This window comes from Channa argus, chromosome 2 (assembly GCF_033026475.1).
Source record: "Channa argus isolate prfri chromosome 2, Channa argus male v1.0, whole genome shotgun sequence".
Classification (NCBI taxonomy): domain Eukaryota; kingdom Metazoa; phylum Chordata; class Actinopteri; order Anabantiformes; family Channidae; genus Channa; species Channa argus.
Window position 1 is genome coordinate 23962495 of NC_090198.1, and position 17014 is coordinate 23979508.

Consider the following 17014-nt stretch of genomic DNA (forward strand, 5'->3'; position numbering starts at 1 on the left):
CATTTCCTGTCAGGATGTTTCCCAACCACTGTGCCAACCCACGTCTCATTCAGCTCAACAGACAATGACCCAAAAAGAAGTTCAATCAAGAGGTTACAGCTGTGTCCTTTCTGTCCCCAAGTTCAAAGTCAGTTTAACTGCTGGCTGCAGCTCTTTGTCTCCATAACGTATTTTCTAAACATATATTATTTTTAATTTGTCCAAGTCAGACTGTAACATAGACTTTTTTTGAATATGTAGTTTTTCCCCACATCATCTATTCAAATAAAACCCCACAGTAGAAATATAGAAATAGGTGTGTTTACTTCAATTTATACAGCTGAAGCACAGCATTGAACGTGCTTCACTGTCTGCACACTGTAGGTTTAATCCTTATTCACTTTTATGGATTTCTGTTGATTTAAGTGTATTAAAACTCATTTGAAGATGTGGGAAAGTTTTTTAAATATACAAACATCCGTGCAATGTCATTAATATCAACAAATCCTTCATCCCATGTCATGAGTCAATCTGAATTCATCCATTCACTGCACATCTTATAAAAATAACCATAACAAATGCTTTACACCAGGCAACTACAGAATTTCACTGGGAAAGTAGTAAAACTAATAAACAACAGCTCTTCAGCTTAATTATCTGCATATACTGTATGATGTTTTCCACATTTAAGTTAATCTTGAGTGGAGTCTGTATGCATGATGTTTAAGTAAAAGTGTGAGTTTTAAATGCTTAGCAATTGATGAAATAGCCATATATACACTGTTGGCCATAAAGTTGGAATCATTTTCAGACACATTCCTTTTTTTGCCAAAGGTTAATTGTGTTTTAATTTTCAATTATATATACACTTTATCTATCAAGAATAAATTATATTGTCACAATAAATTGAGAAGAGGTAAAAAAAAATGTATTCCAACTTTATGGAATTCATAAAATTCATTATAAAGTGCATATTTTATTATCCAAACTTTACTTTATTATCCAAACATACGCTGGCCTCCTTTTATCCTTTTATAGTTGGGCTTTGATATGTATTGTTAAGGAAAAGGCACAACAGATAGCTTTTTTTTAAAAACAGTTGTGGCAGTGCAGAAAACAGCTGGACAATACTTGGGTCTGTGGCTCAGGAACGGCAGTCACCTCATCAAGGGTAAAGTATTAAACTGTTTTATCATCACCTCCGAAGTTTGCTCTCTGTTAAATTAACTAATCACCTTGTTATTAATAGGTTATTATTTCTCCCATCACCAGTGTCAGATAGTAGCCTGCACACAAAGGCACAAAGCATGTTAATAAATATTTTGTACATAGTGTAAAAATAACAAAATAATATTCATTTAATTTTTACAGGGCCAATATAAAATGATGGGACAATACACAATAATTGTATCACCCTTAACAACAGGTTAAATGCTTCTATAAACAGTAGAAGGCTGCATTCACTGTAAACAAAATATATAAACCTTCAGTGCAGTATTTACAAAATGTTTTGAAAAGAATATCAGATTATTTACACCCTAAAGCAACGGGTTGATATTATTAATAGTGTTATGTGCAAAAGGAAAACATAACATAACAGTGAAAACATAACCAAAAACAACTTCAGGAAATAGCTCAACACTTTGGGAATCGTGTTAAATATGTAACTGCAGCTTGATTTAGCTTTAACTGCAGCAACATATCATTGAGGATATTTACAGTAATGATGGACAGATTATGCTAAACGAACTGTAGGCACAAATACAGTAACATTGCTTAGCATAAATACTGGAAGTAGGAAGGCGACACTGTTCTGTCCAAATATACCGAAGTGTGGCCACCAGCATGACTGAAGCACACTAATTGTTCTTCTCTATACAAGAACTAAAGCAAAAATATGTACTTGCAGTTTGATAGGGGTAGTGAGGAAGACAATTTCCTTACTAGGAGTAATAGTCTCCATATAATTTTTCAATTGTTCCCATAAAGCCAATTAGGAATCATTCCTGTTCCTCTTTTCCCACCAGATTTTAAGCAGTTTGAAGGCACATTTTTCTCTCGGACAGCTTCTCTCTTTTCCTCTGTTTACAGTGACTTTGCTGAGATGAGCTACAGGCTGAGTGGCTGCTGGCTGCAATTTCATTACCATCGCAAGTGCGATCAGCTTTCTTGTGTGATTCTTGGCAAGAAACAAAATTAATCTATTTCCCAAAATGTCAAACTATTTAAGATTAATCTATGTTTATCTTTGCTGTAATTTCCATAAGTTTCATGAACGGAGTATAAACTTGAGGTGCTCTGGATCTGGAACTTGCTTGAGGAGAGGATGGTGATGAAGTGGATTCCTTTGAACTTGGGGGCGTGTCTGCTTTTGTTACTGTGTCCACCTCATCTCTCCCAGACTGGACTGGACTCACCAGAGTCTCAGATGGGTGGAAGTAAGGGAAGGTCCCACTCGATCCTGAAGGGCTGGACTGCAGGAAGCGGCTGTACTCAACAGGTGAGTATCGCAGTAAACTGGACTCCAACCTGCTGGGCGGAGGGTTATTAGACTTAAACGTCCTTGGCTGGGTGAGTGTTGTCAGGTAGAGGTGTGGAGGTTGTTGAATGGTAGATGAGGGTTGGGTTGAGGATGAGGGTTGTGGGATGGATGGAGGTTGAATGGGTGATAGAGGTTGAGAAGGGGGCAGAGGTTGAGTAGGTGATGGAGGTTTTGTTGGTGATTGAGTTTGAACAGGTGGTGGAAGCAGCATGGGATGGGGAAGAGTTGATTCACATTGAACAGGAGGTTCAACATCATGTCTCTGTGCTTCACGTCTGCAGATGCACAGTTACACATCAGAGTGAGAATCCACCTCCACATTGAGCATCAAATACGACCTGATGCTAATACATATGCTGGCTTCTTACCTGGGGAGCAGATCACAGCCTACTCCGATCTCCCTGGTTTCCAAAACCTCTCGCGACTTATTCTGTGTGGACATAAAATACTTCAGCTTGTCTTCTAATTCATTATTCTAGAGAAAGGGAAACAGGAAACAGTACTGTCAGGCCAGATACATGCAAAGGATTCTGGTCACTTTCTAGGGAAAGTGACTTGACAGATGCAGTAACACCAGGAAACCACACAGGCATCTCTGAAAGGTCAAGGTATCCAGCACTTATCAGCCCAGGCAATCACCTGTAGCCAAGCAGTAGATCACCACACCACAGCACACCACAGCACAGCACAAATGAAGCAAGCCCAAAACACAAAGCCTTACCTCACACTCCACTATTGCGATTCTGTCTAGGAGCTCTGAGATGAACATATCCTTGTGAGCGACTTGAGCTCGCAGAGACTCAACCTTCATGAATTCAAAAAGACAACGATACATAAAAATGAGAAGTTGTGTTGAGTTAATCTGATCTTTTCTCTGCTTGGTTTAATCGAATGCTGTGATGTTATGTGGATTATTGGCAGTGATGCTTTATTTTAGGAGAGTGTAGTTTCCTTTTCTTATAGTTGATAAGAATGTTCTCGTAAGTTAGGTGCTTATTTCTAGAAATCTTTTAAAAAATTATTTAGAAATAACCGACCTGTGAAATATTTTTTTGGGCAAAGACCAGGTCGGCACACACCCTGTTGACTCTCGATCAGATTATACTATATCTATGGACGGTAAACAAACTTCTACTTCAGATGAAATATTTATCTCATCCACACCCATTATTAAAACACAAAATAGAAGAGGAGAACTGAGTGCACGTGACTGGACACACACATACACACACATAGACAAATAAACCCCCTCACCTCTTCAATCATTCCTTTGACCTTCCTCTGCTGGCTGAACACCATGTCGTTCAAGTGTTTGATTCTCTCACGGAGATCCGCTGCTTCACTTTGCATCTCTTTGGACCTAAACACAAGCAGCAAGCACTCAGTCCCATGTATATACTCGTTACAAAGGTGTAAAGGAGCTCCTCTTTCATCGCTAAGGAATGTGCATTCACAGCAGGTGCTTCTCATAAAATTAACCCCAACCCCAACGCAAAGAGGAAGAACTTCAGCAGGTTAAAAATTGTCACAACTCCGTCCTCTAATAATGAAAAGGTAATACGATTAAAAGCCCACGGAGGAGCCAGTAAATGGGGCTAAAGTTGGAAACTTGTACCTTTTGGCCGCATTTGAGTCAGTTTTGTCTGTCCGCTCCATCAAGCGCAGTCGGTGTTCACATTCCTGCAGGTTCTTCTGGAGTTGACTCTTTTCCTGTAATAAGCAGATTTCTCACTGCAACACATGCATTTTCTGACAGACAGAATTCAAGTGTTTAAATATCTTTCTGCGATGCAGTGATGCACTTAGTGATTAGCCAGCCTTTCTACACCCTCACGCATGTTCATGCTATGCATTTATGCTGTTCCACTTCAACCTTTCATCTTTTGTGAAGTTAGTCATAGACATATTTTCACTCCGTGTGAAAAGGTTTAAATTAACGTAGGGATCCTGGCTGCTGAAAATGGACCCAGCAGACTGTTAAATGTCAACAATTGCTGCGAGTACTGGGGCAACGTTTCTTCAATCAGATCCTTGTCTCAATTATTCTGATTAGAGATTCCAATTGTTTACATGGCCGCCGATCTGATTAGATGTGTGTTTACATGCTTTGAGCATTTAATCAGAATAGAAATTTCTTTGGAGTGGTTCCACCCACAGGGAAGCATTTAGTCTGCTGGAAATTTACAGCATTAGCCCTCTCATTCAGATTAAATACATTCTGATTGGGCCAGTCTGTTCTGGCATGATGCATTTTTATTCAGATAAATCCATCTATCAGCTGAATATTTGGGTCTATGTAATTACAGTTTGTTTAAAGGCAGAGGCAGAAACAGAGGAATTGACAGTAGTACTAGTATATGGTTTACTACATTAAATAATTTGATCTTTGTCATGTTAAAATCACCTTTCCCATACAGTCCAGTAAACGTTCCACCTCAATGATCCTCTGGTCTCTCTCAGCGATCTTGGCCTCTGCAGTTCTAATGCTTCTCTCTGCTTCCTCCAGACGCCTGATGTATTCATCGAGTTGGGCCTGCGTGAGCAAAAATGTTTTTGCTCATTTGCTTTAGAGACAAATCCACAGTTCTAATCTTTTGAAAACGTGTTCAAATCATAAGTCTTTGCAATGCTGTGAGAGGTCATCGCACATATAATCAGCTGTTATTACAGGTACAGTAAAATTTGGTTTCAGTCGCCAGTGAAACTGTATGTGATATACAATGATGACGCCAATGACTAAATGAATAATGAGTGAAAAATGCAGACCTGTAGGTTTTCAATCTCCTCCCTGTGTTTCCGTTGTTCTTCCAGCAGCTTTTCTTCGTACTCACTCTGTAGCTTTGCTGAGAGCTCCTGCAGCGCTCGAGTGTTTGCCTCCTGTGAAGACTCCACCTGGACAATCCACAGCACAGCTGAAATTAAGCCTTTCCTCAGCTGATTACATCACACTGATACCAGATTAGAAGATGCAGATACAGCTGATGCGTTACTGGAGTGAGTTGATCTGTTATCAGGCTTGCTGAGTGCTGCTTCATCCATATATCCTTGTCTTAATTCTTTGAAATTATGCTCACTTGTTCACTTATGGATTTTTTGTTTTGTCATCACAGAAACTATAACAGGAATCTAGTTCTCAGAACTTTTGGGACACAATTTCATCACCCCCCTGTCAAACCAGCTGGGTGAGCGGCATTGTGGAGTATATTAGTGATGTGTGCCAACAGCAATGTTTTGACTTTTATAAATGTATAAGGGTGTGTGACACAGAGTGAAAGTGAAGCTAGTCTTACCTGTATTTTCAGAGTCTGGTTTTCAGCCTGTGCAGCAGCCAGCTCCCTCTCCTTGTCTCTGAGCTTTTCTTGTGTTTTCTCATAGTTGCTCCGTAAACTCCTCACCTCCTCTCGTGTATCCACCCTGTTCTGACAATTCTCCAGAAGGGATTTCTGCAAAGGAAATTTCTCTAAATTACCAAGCAAAACCTTGAAATTATTGTGTGTATTGGCAAGCAGCACTTATGCAGGGTTTCAGCTATTCATTGGTTACCTGCAGGCTGATGTTAGCAGATATAAGGGAGCTGTTCATCTCATCAAAGCTGTCCATGGCTGCCGTCCGGATCTTCACCTCTGACTCCAGACTCCTACGCTGTGTATTAGCAGCCTGAGGAAACAAATGGTGCACAGTATTTTTATTTATTCACAGTTCAGAAACTGGACTTTGACGGGGGAGTTCTGAGGATTCCGATGATTTTACATAATAATTACCCTGATTTCCTCTGAAAGCTTCTGCATTGATTGTTGCATGCCTCCAAACTGCCCGTACATCCGCTCTCTCACCTTCTCCAGAGAATCTCTCACCTGTGTGACACAAATCACACTGATACAATCTGCACAGCTTTGAACGATGATGATGTGATGATAAAACAATTGTGTGTGGGGCTGGACACTTCGGTGCTTTTTTCTCCACTCACCTCCCTGATGTACCTCATCTCATCCTGAAGGTGATTGAAAGTCCACTCTCGCGCCATGACTTCCTGTTGTCTGTCCGAGCCCGTCCTCTGCACCACACCATACACTTTGGGCCCATGATTCTGCAGAGAGGTCCCTGGCACCCCATTGGTCATGTCTCCGTGGTGCTGAGAGAGACAGGATCACAGCGGTCAGGTTTCTGTAGCTAGCCGTCCTCCACTGAGACGAAGACTGTCACTGGGTTTGTTTATATGTGTGCTTATGTGCACACAAACCCATTTGCAGGTATTTCACCCATGATTGTATCTATGTGAATGCATATTTTGCATATATTTGTGCGGGAATTTCCACTACTGCTGCTGTTGAGCAATGGAAACAGGAGGTTTAGAATGAACAGCTATAAAAAAAAGTGCAGGGTGAAGGTATCATGTTTCTGCAACCCAGTATATGAGCTGCTGCTGCTGCCTATTGTTCCTCTAACAGGCACAACGGCCCAGGCACAGTGCTTCACTTTGGAGAATAACTTGACTAAATAATAAACGATAATAATAATCACAGACACAGAAAGATTATAGCTTGTGGTTCTGAGATTAAATTTCTATAAATATTTCAGATGTACTGTAATAAGCAAAGGTTTTTTTGGGGGGGGATTAGAAAGGGCAATTAATTCTAAGGCTGCAACAAAGGCAAAGACTTCTAGTTATCAATTATCTATACATTATGTTCCTTAAAGACTCAGTTACTGTATCTTTTAAGTTCTTAAAGCCCAGACTTACTTAGTCAGACAGCTTGTTTTGCCTAATCTGTAGTCCAAATTCAAAATATATATTTAACTTTCTATTATCTATATCTAGATAACGATTAAGTGTTCACATTAGAGGAGCTGGCACTGCATAAATCTTTGCATAACGCTTAAAATATAACTTATTTATTTCAACTTAATTTTGAACTATTAGATTAATTGGTGAAAGGTTTAGCTTTAGTATTCATCTGTTGTGTCTGTTTTAGATTATCACAATAAAATATTACACCGAACCGGTGAAGATTAATATGTCAATACAAGCACACACTCCCGAGGCACTGACTTTTTTTAAAGTCACGCACAACCATCTGTTCATGCTGAATATCTATGAATACATTATTAATGACAGCCTGAGAGCTCATGTACAGTCATACGTATTGCAGAAGGATGTCATGCTGCAGTCTGTACACGGCTGTGTCATGCCTATTATTCATGTGGTGGATGTGCAGCAGGCGTGTACCTGCGGAGGAGACTCCCTGCCAGCTGGCCTCTCTCTTTGGATTAGCCCATTCTTCTTCTTTCGTGATCCATTGACATCCTTTTCTTTTTCCACCTGCAAAGAAAATAAAAACAACAACAATAAATATTCAAGAGTTTTGTGGATGAAACTGAAGAGAAAGTTTTTTTGTGCACACCACTGATACCATTTAGTTTCTGTTACAGTGAGATTCACTAGCTGCTCTGTCATTGTTTATGGTAACATTTCGAAAATACCAAGAATATGAGCAAACAAATTCTTGCATATCGTTGCCTTCCCCCATTCTGTCATGCAGTAATTTCAATGTTATGTATTGTTTTTTGATTATACTTTATGTTTAAAATCTTGTGGATTTTTATTACGTCTTTGTGCTAATGTTGTAATTATCTGGAGGTCTTTGGCAGGTGTGGGGAGGAAGTGGTCACTACTGAGGGATGGGGGTAACAGCATCTTACAGAAAACCAATATCAATGATTTTTCTTTCTTTTTTTTCACCAGGCAATGTTTGACTATGAATTAAAAATCTTGAAAAGCCAAAACATAAACATGTTAAACAGCAATGACATCTTTAAAAAACCTTCAGTCAGGACCTATTAGTCCGGAGAATCAGGCCTCAGTCTCAACATCTCACGCAGAGATAAGAGCGTGGAGGAATCAGAACAAAGATGCCAGTGTTGTATCATGGACAGAGCCAGGCTTCACATTTCTGCACCACTTAATCTGCATAAGAAATGCTGTTGGGAAGTCGTGAAGGCCGGCTAACAGGCGCATGGGAATTCCAGCAGACGGGAGGGAAGAGAAGCTATCTTTATGTTTCAATGCAGTCTGCTTCTTTGAGAACTGAGAATAAAAATGTGCTGTGCATAGAGCTTTGACTTTTACAATGCCCATGTTTGACCACACAAGGGGACAATGTGTTCCTGGTTTTTGTAGCCGAAGTTGCAGCCATGTAATTCAGGCAGAGCACACAGGCTTCATTTGCTCTGCAGGAGCATGACCTGCTCAGAGACTGACTACCCGAATTATGTAAACATGTACATATTATGTTAAGAGGCCTCTTTGAATAAATAATGTCAGTGCATTGTGAAATATCTCACTGCGTCACTTGTTTGACATAAAGCGACTGCTCTGCCATGTTGTGAACTGGATCACTTCCTTATTTCCAACACAAACACCAAAGTTGTTTTTACAGCCACAAAACTAAGATCCTCTCATGTAGCTCATGGGCCTCAATTATGTTCACTTTAATGAGCCTCCTGCCATTGTGAGGATGCAATCTGATGCAATGGGTGTAGAAAAGTCTATATGTTACAACTCTGTGTCTTTTCCTCCTCTGTCATGGTGCAGATGTATTATATCTCAGCTGGGTCATAGTCACTGGTTGGATTGTGTCCATGTTGTTTCAGGTTGCAGGACACACCCTCTCTAATTTTACGCTTAAGAACAACTTGAAGCAGCATTCTTCATGAAACACAATCTCTGATACGGGATGGTTTGCCCATTTCAATCCTCCTTAATTAACTTTGTCTTGTTCATTTTCTCTAATTTCTTCTTTCATCACATAATCCCACAAAGTGACCTGCTTTTATTACCACTATCAAAGACTGACCGACTTCAATAGAAATTTCTCTAACAAAATAAATACGTTCTCAGTATAAACTGAACAAGTGCAAAAACAAATTTGGACAAACAAAACCTATTCAACACTGGGATAGTTTTGAACACTGTGCAACTATTTGAACTGAATTTTCAGAAGGACGGAGAGGAGGGAGTTTCTGAACTCCCTTTCAAAGTCTCCTTAAATAACTTCAAAGTGATTTTCCACACTGCTACAGCTTCTGTAAATGTAAATTATTAACAACTTGTTCGTCAGTAAATCAACAATTATCTTATCTTAATCTTAAAGTCTAATGTTGTTATTATTTGGCATGGTTTTTAGTTTAGGGGGCAAAGCAATAGTGTAACATTTCTGGAAATATGTTTACTCAGTTCTTTCTTTTACCAAGAGTTAGACGAGAAGTTTGTTTGGCTGGAAGGTAGTTTTTACAGATCAAAGGAGGCAGTTAAAATTAATGAGATTCACAAATGCTAAGAGCTAACTGGCTGTTATATCACCTTATTTATCCAGCAGGCATGACAGTGGTAAAGATTTTCTCATCTATCCATTCATGTTTCCTGTTAAGGGAAACAAGGGGCCATAACAGAAATACACACTGGTAAACGCACACTGGGATAAACAGCTACCAACTACAGGTAAGAGTCACTAATTAACCCGCAGGTCTTTGGACTGTGGGAGGAAACCCGCACATGCACGGGGAGAACAATCATTGTCTCCACAGGAAGGGCCCAAACAACCAGTAGGTTCGAGTTTAGAACTTTCTTGCTGTGAGGCCCTAACCACTCCTCCACCATGCCACTTCATGCTCTCCTGTAGTTCTCAGTAAAACAATGTTATTATTCCTCTAAGGGCATTATCATGTTTCCTTCCACCAATCTTTTAAATGTCTGTAAAACCTCCACTTTGTTGTTTGAGCTGTTTATGTCTGGACTGAGACACATTGCCGAGTTTCACTGAGCTCATCACAGAGCACATGTGTGTTACTCTCCACTATGTCACAACTCTTGACCAGACTGTCCTCTGTCATCAGTTCCAATAATCACAGCCACACCCTCTCATAGGGGAGCACAATCAGAGATTACAGCAGCGAGCTATCAATGGAGTGTGTGTGGAGGTGTGGTGACACCGTACTAACTGGCCAAGGTTCAAAAAAATCCTTCTGCCACACTTCAGTCAGGGTCCTGCAGGGTAAAAAAGACCAAAAACCTGCTCAGAGCCAAGAGTGTCAAACTGAGTTCTCACACTGTCAAAATGTGGCTCTGAACATGAGATTCTGAACACAAGCAAAGGCTGGTGTAGAACTACCTACAGCAAACACCCACATAGCCTGCAGCGTATACTCACAACCATCCTTCACATAGCAACAATGAGTATTTCCAGACAAGGAAACTGTCTGAGTGCAATTCTGCACTTCAGCAAGTTTGTTGAGTTTCAGGTGTTTGAGTTAATACAGTTTGAGCTGTCAGGTGTCTCCGTGGGAGCAAAAGACAGCTCACATTTATTTTCTGTTCAGCAATAGTATATTTTGTATTGTGTGGAACAGAGAGTCAGAGCTGAGCTTTGAACTAAATTTGAAACAGCTGTGTGTGTCTGCATCACACACACACAGACACACACCCTTCTGTCATGATTATGTAACTTGGACCGAATGATAAAAACACATAAATCTCAGTGGCTCCTCCATCTTTCTGTCTGGGTATTTGGATCAAATGATGGATTAAGGTTTTATTTTCGGTGCTTGTCTTTTCCACACACATTTTTCACAGGTGTGTGTTGTTTCTTTAACATAAAAGAAAGACACACAATTCAGCTCAAAAGGAGGGAAACCGAAGCTTAATTTATTCATCAAACTGTCCAGGCGAGTCTTTAGGGCAGAAGACAGGCCGGTTGACTGTGGAGGTTCAGGGAGGGGGATAATGGATTTACTCGGACTTACTTTGTCTGAGTTTGCAGTTTTGGCCTCCGTGTTTCCATCGTCACCCGCATGTAGAGTTAACCTGAGTCGTGTGATCCGCCTCTGAGAAAAACAAACACACAAATGACGTCCTTCCACAATTTGTGATACAGACCACCTGACAAATCTCACAGTCCTCAACAGTCCATGGGTTTATTTATAGACAGTGAAAACAGAACAGCAAACAAATTATATGGAAATGTCCTGTGCAGCAGATACATCCATTATTCACACAGCAGTGTTGGATTGTTCACCAGCAAGTACTTTATTTTTTGTTCTGATAGCATTTCCAAATCATACTGCAGCCTCATACAAAATACACAACATATCAGGGTCTTTCTTCATTTGCAAACAATGGGAGTAACTTTAAAAGCTGGCTTAGTACAAAGGCCTGTTTTATCAGACCTCTTCAAATAAACATGACTTCCCTGCCTCCTGCTTACTCAGCTCCCATTACACGCAGTTGCAAGTGAACACATCCTATAACAAACATACTGCAATATGAACTGGGCCTGAGAATCTTTCTCTGCACACAGACAGTAAACAAGTGGCCACACAATTTAAAGCAACTGAGGACAAACAGAAGTAGGAGGGAAAAACAACCTGGAGGAGAAGGGAGAGGCAGGGAGAGTTCGAGACTTCTTACCTCACTCAGCGACTCTGAAGAATCCTCTGTTGTTGTTGTAGTGGTTCTGGTGGAAGCATTTCGTCCTGAACCGTAGCGAAGCATGTCTCCTCTTCTGTCCACTCCTCGCTTCTCTTCCTATCCCTCTCCGGCCCTCCTCCCACCCTTCCTCTCCCTCTCCTTCCTGAGTTCTGCTCAGACTCTCAGAGCGACCATTTGCCCCCAGCCCCAGCCAGGGAAGAGGAGGGAAATTCCACTCTGTCAGGCCTGGTGGTGGTGATGGGTGTCCACAGATCCCCAAGGTTCCCTCAGTGAGATGTCCAGGTGCAACTCAGTTCTACACAACAACACAAACACAACTATGTCATTGTTTAACAGCAGCCAGACTCCTTCTGCTAAACCCACCAAACTGACAGGCTTGTCAGTCACTCAGGAGACTCCCTGTCTGTCTCTCTGCATGTCTTTCTGCAATCCCATCAGACCTGTCGAGCCACATTTCACCTGCCTCCCTGCTCTGTGTCTCCTGCTCTCAGGGCGGGGTCCTTTCACTCGGGCTGGAACAGGTGGAGCACTTCTTATCGAGCGGAGTGGTTCTCCCTGCTCACAGTCAAGGACAATAACTTTCTGTTCTAGTTTCACAATCTTTAGTCCTAATGACACTTTAATCACGGCAAAAAACATCTCTACTGCACAATTTTGATGTAGTAAAAGGCAACACACAAACCTGTTTGTTTTGTTATTTTATCAAACATTTGGTCAGTAAGTATCTAAATACACTTTGTGTATTCATGTGCTATCTGTCAAGTACCTACATGAGTATTTCCCATTTTAATTTACTTTATACAGAGAGAAACATTGACTTTCCCCAGCACTACATTCATCTGGTTGCTCTAGATTCTAGTTTTTTCGGCTTTTACTGCATTTTCAAACCGATCAGCATATAACCATGAACATATTATTGCATTTCAAGTGAGAAATCTTAAATGAAAGAGATAAAACTAGCTCAACATTTAATACGTCAATAATAACCATGTAATCACATATAACATACTATAGAATTGATACTCTAGGATTCATTTGGCCTAATTAGTACTGCTGTACTTATTTTATTCAAGTACATTTTTAATGCAGGACTTTTTTGTATATATTTTTGTATTTTTACACTTCCATCACTGCGGGAATGAGGGTGAGAATGATTGTTTTATAGCTGAATAGAGCCTGAGACAGGTTTACACTAAAGGCTCAGGAGTGTGTAAATTATTGATAGTGCTGATAGTTGATATGACTAAAAGGAAAACAACGTGACAAACACTTTTTAATGACAGTGCTGCCTCACAGCAACACCTTCACTTTACGTGGTTCACCAAGGGTTAACACTTATATCATGAGTTTACTTACTCATTGTGCTAAATATCTTGGAGGAACACACAGGTGATCATCCCGACAGGCAGATCGCGTTCTTTGTATGAATGGCCTGCTGTCACTCCCTGTACACAAACTGGAAACACAGTCACAGAGCAAAACAGGATCAAATTGAAAGAGTAAAACTGAAAAGACTAAGTTGGAGGGTTTCCTACGGAACTGTGCAGTTAATTAATAACCAGACATCAAACAAATTGCGTTTCTTTACTTCTGCAATCAGTGAGCCGCTCACTCTGCCAGACCACCGTCCAAATCTCATGTTGCGTGGAAGTCCTGTGCCATGAACATGTGAAATGCACTTCCTGCCGTCGTTCCCCGTTCTTTGTGATCACATCTGGATTCAGCCTTGTATTAACTCTTCAGGGCCGATCTTACAACTACAGGCTGATCAACATGGAGTATGTGACTGCAAAAGAACAAACCAAGACACTTATTTACTCAGCAGAACACCTCTCTGTTAACCTCATGAATGCCAACAAGCAATACTGTTACTGAATATATTACTGAATAATATACTAAACCTATGAGCACCTATTGTTCTCCACTGCAATTATTTCACAGCTATAGTAACATAAAAGGTTTAACAAACAAAACACTTAGAGTTTATAATATTTATTGAATGTTAAAGAATAATGTGCCCAGCATGACATGTAAGACAACTTGCTGATTATTCAAACGTTACCACTGAGAAAATACCACGAGTTTCATTCAAGCCATTTTTCTCACAGTAAAATATGAGAACTAGTTCTTTTCTTTGTTTTCAATTACTGTAAACAGCATAAGCTCAAGAGATTTGGACAATTTGTTTGGACAAAACAAACAATTTGAAGATCACGTTGGACTCTGGGAAATTGTGTCTATATTTACAGACTAAACAAGTGGTTTAATAAAGGAAATATTGAACATGATGATTACGTTGAAGTCAGCTCCACCTTTAGCAACTGCAACCTCAAAATGGCGTTTACACATTCATGGTGTACAATGTCATGTATAGTACAAAAATAAAACACTTACACTTACTTTTGATACTTAAAGCAGATTTAGCTTCTAATGTTCAAAACCTCAATTCATATTTTCAATGTGGTACTTATAGTTTTAATGGAGTATTTGTGTAGTACTGCTACTTTTACTGAGGCGATTAATATGGTTTTGAGGCTAAATATTACCACTAAAGGACTTAAAGTTGCTGAGAAATGTATTTTCTCAGCACTGTGTACTTTTAACCTGCATCACTGAAAATCTAAAACAGTGCTACAGAGACATTAATAGAATATTTCCAATGGGACACAGAACAACAACAGCCTCACAGATAACAATCCCTGATATATGAATTTTTCAGTCATCCTAATGGAAATTGAAAAGGACAGGGGCAAAATGGACTGATGTTATAACAAGTGGATTTGGCTAAACACAATAATAACTGATATGTTGATATGATACCATATGATAAACAGTATAGGCATTTAAGAAAATGGATGGAAGGATAAAGAAGTGCTGAAGTCAAGTTTCCTTTCTAACTTTATAGAAAACTGGGGTAAAGTGCTAATTAGTTGAATAATAAACTTAAGTCTTGATCAATAAATATCGTGAAGATCTAACTTCTACTGCTTTGAACTTTTATTCCAACACAGTTCAGAGGTAAATATTGTTTCTGTACTATTTTTACATTTACAGGACGGTTACTATTTACTTTACAGACTAGTTACTTTAGATTTCAAGTACAAACATTACAATATCTGCAATAGAATATTTGTAACTGGGTATTTGCAAGGGAGTGTTTACTCCCTGACTCACAGCACAGTTACTAATTTCTTTTTCAGATTGAGATTTTACATATACATCGTATAATGAGCTCATAAAAAATGATTTCTCTACCATGAAACTAGACAGTTGTGCTTAATATGCATCTGTACCTTTAAGTAGTACTTTCTGAATATAGTAAACCTATTTTTACTTATGTGCAGCATCAGAAGACGTCTTTTACCATTGACAGTGACGCAAGCCCTAAGTGCCGGTTTTTCCTGCTGTAGTGAAGCATTTTTCCTGCCTGAGACATCAACCGGAGGTTTACTCTGAGGTCTCTGTGCACAGTCTGAGTAGTATATAATGACAGACCTAATACTTTGTGGGTGTTAAAAAGAAGTAGGTCACGTACTTTACATATGCTGCTGGAATGAGAAACTTCCCCGTTTCACGCCTTCTGGGTCTGCAGAAGTCAGACTGGGTGATAAAAACCAGGCTACTGTTCACTGTTCACCACAAAAGTGGCAGAACCAGGCATGTCTATGTCATATATACACCAGTTAGCTCAAACATCAATAAACCTCATTTTTTGTCACAATAGTCTGGTTGAAGTGTGTCCACATATCAATTGTTTTTATTCATATTTTTCTCATTTCTGATCTTCTGTCTCCTTTTAGAAACCAGAGAAGCCGTAAAACTGATATCTTGACCATGATTGCAGCTAGGGGGCAGCATGACACTGTAACAGTTCTACAACTGCTTTTGTTTTTTTTTTCTGTCCACCTACACTGACAGAGTCTAGATCCCTGTAAGACTTGTAAAACTTGAATGTTTTCTATTTAGAACAGTGAAACAGAGAGCTTCGTGTGAAAAGGAGCAGCTTTTCAAACCTCTAAATCTAAAAAGCCTCAGCGTTCCCTCCAAGGCAACTCTCCTTCTGCTGCCTGCCTCGTTATTTCCCACCAGGTCCTCTGGACAAAGTCACTCAAGCCCATATCAGGAATCCCAAGAATGATCACCTTGTTAAGCATACACAGCTTTTTGCTCATAAGTCCTCAAGTCCGTGGACCCCATTGGTTTACTGCTTGGTTTGACACAGAAGAAAAAAGGAGAGAGATATTGCTGTGGAACTGAGACAAACTTGGATTTGTTTGTTCCCCAGAGAACAGCAACAAATGAATGTCAGGCCTTGCTGATAGTAGTCAGTGAGAAAGAGAAAGCTTTGTCAACGCCTGTCCTGTAGTACTGCTGTACTAAATGTAACGTTTGTAAGACTTATCCTTTAAAATTAATAAATAATAGAGTTTTTGTTACACTAACCAGCAGAAAAGTCTGTATCAAACTAAAATCAGAAGCCTATGAAATGATGTCAGTCTTAACTGTGCTGCAGCTCTGCATCAGTTAGATTGTCTGTCCCTAGAGACAGGAGGTCAAACCTCCAAGCCGAGAGGTGATCGGACCCAAGCTCAGGATGCATGTGTCTCACATGTTCCAGCAGGAAAAATACTGACCTGCTGAGCACGAAATTAAAGATAAAGAGCTGCTATTGATGCAGCTGCATCGACCCAACAGAGATGTTATCTGTGAAGCCAGTGTGTGTGGTGATCATTTCACTGATTAGACCCTCTCAGTCACAAACCAGGGGTAGAGTACATCCATCAGCCACAACATCAAAGCACTGGATTGGTGTACAACATTTTACTTTTAATCTGATAGAGTATGTTTGAGGTAACTGGACTCCTCCACTTTTTGTTACGTAATTTTCTTAAATTACCTGAGTTACATATTTGCACAGTGCAATTAGAGCATTTGGGACTGAAAAGACATTCACCAGTTTAGAGCCTAATCAGAATTCACTTGCAGGATATGAAAACCTAAAACCTCCA

General features: G+C 39.9%; 1 protein-coding gene across 4 annotated transcripts; it reads right to left on the minus strand.

Moving 5' to 3' along the window:
• Positions 1-1313: 1313 nt before the first annotated feature.
• On the minus strand, positions 1314-13779 carry myzap (myocardial zonula adherens protein). Of its 4 annotated transcripts, none has more exons than XM_067485850.1 (16): positions 13594-13779; positions 13362-13461; positions 11985-12300; positions 11321-11401; positions 7749-7841; positions 6489-6653; positions 6283-6375; positions 6065-6178; positions 5812-5964; positions 5288-5413; positions 4926-5054; positions 4137-4231; positions 3776-3881; positions 3243-3326; positions 2890-2951; positions 1314-2508 (listed from the first exon to the last, which is right to left on the minus strand). In XM_067485850.1, the coding sequence occupies exons 3-16, from the start codon at positions 12066-12068 to the stop codon at positions 2211-2213; spliced, it is 1683 nt and encodes a 560-aa protein (XP_067341951.1). In that variant the 5' UTR covers positions 12069-12300; positions 13362-13461; positions 13594-13779; the 3' UTR covers positions 1314-2210. The 4 variants fall into 4 exon arrangements, with proteins under 4 accessions (XP_067341951.1, XP_067341940.1, XP_067341932.1 ...); XM_067485839.1 differs by having other exon boundaries at positions 2890-2996; XM_067485831.1 differs by having other exon boundaries at positions 1314-2796; positions 13594-13777.
• Positions 13780-17014: the final 3235 nt, after the last annotated feature.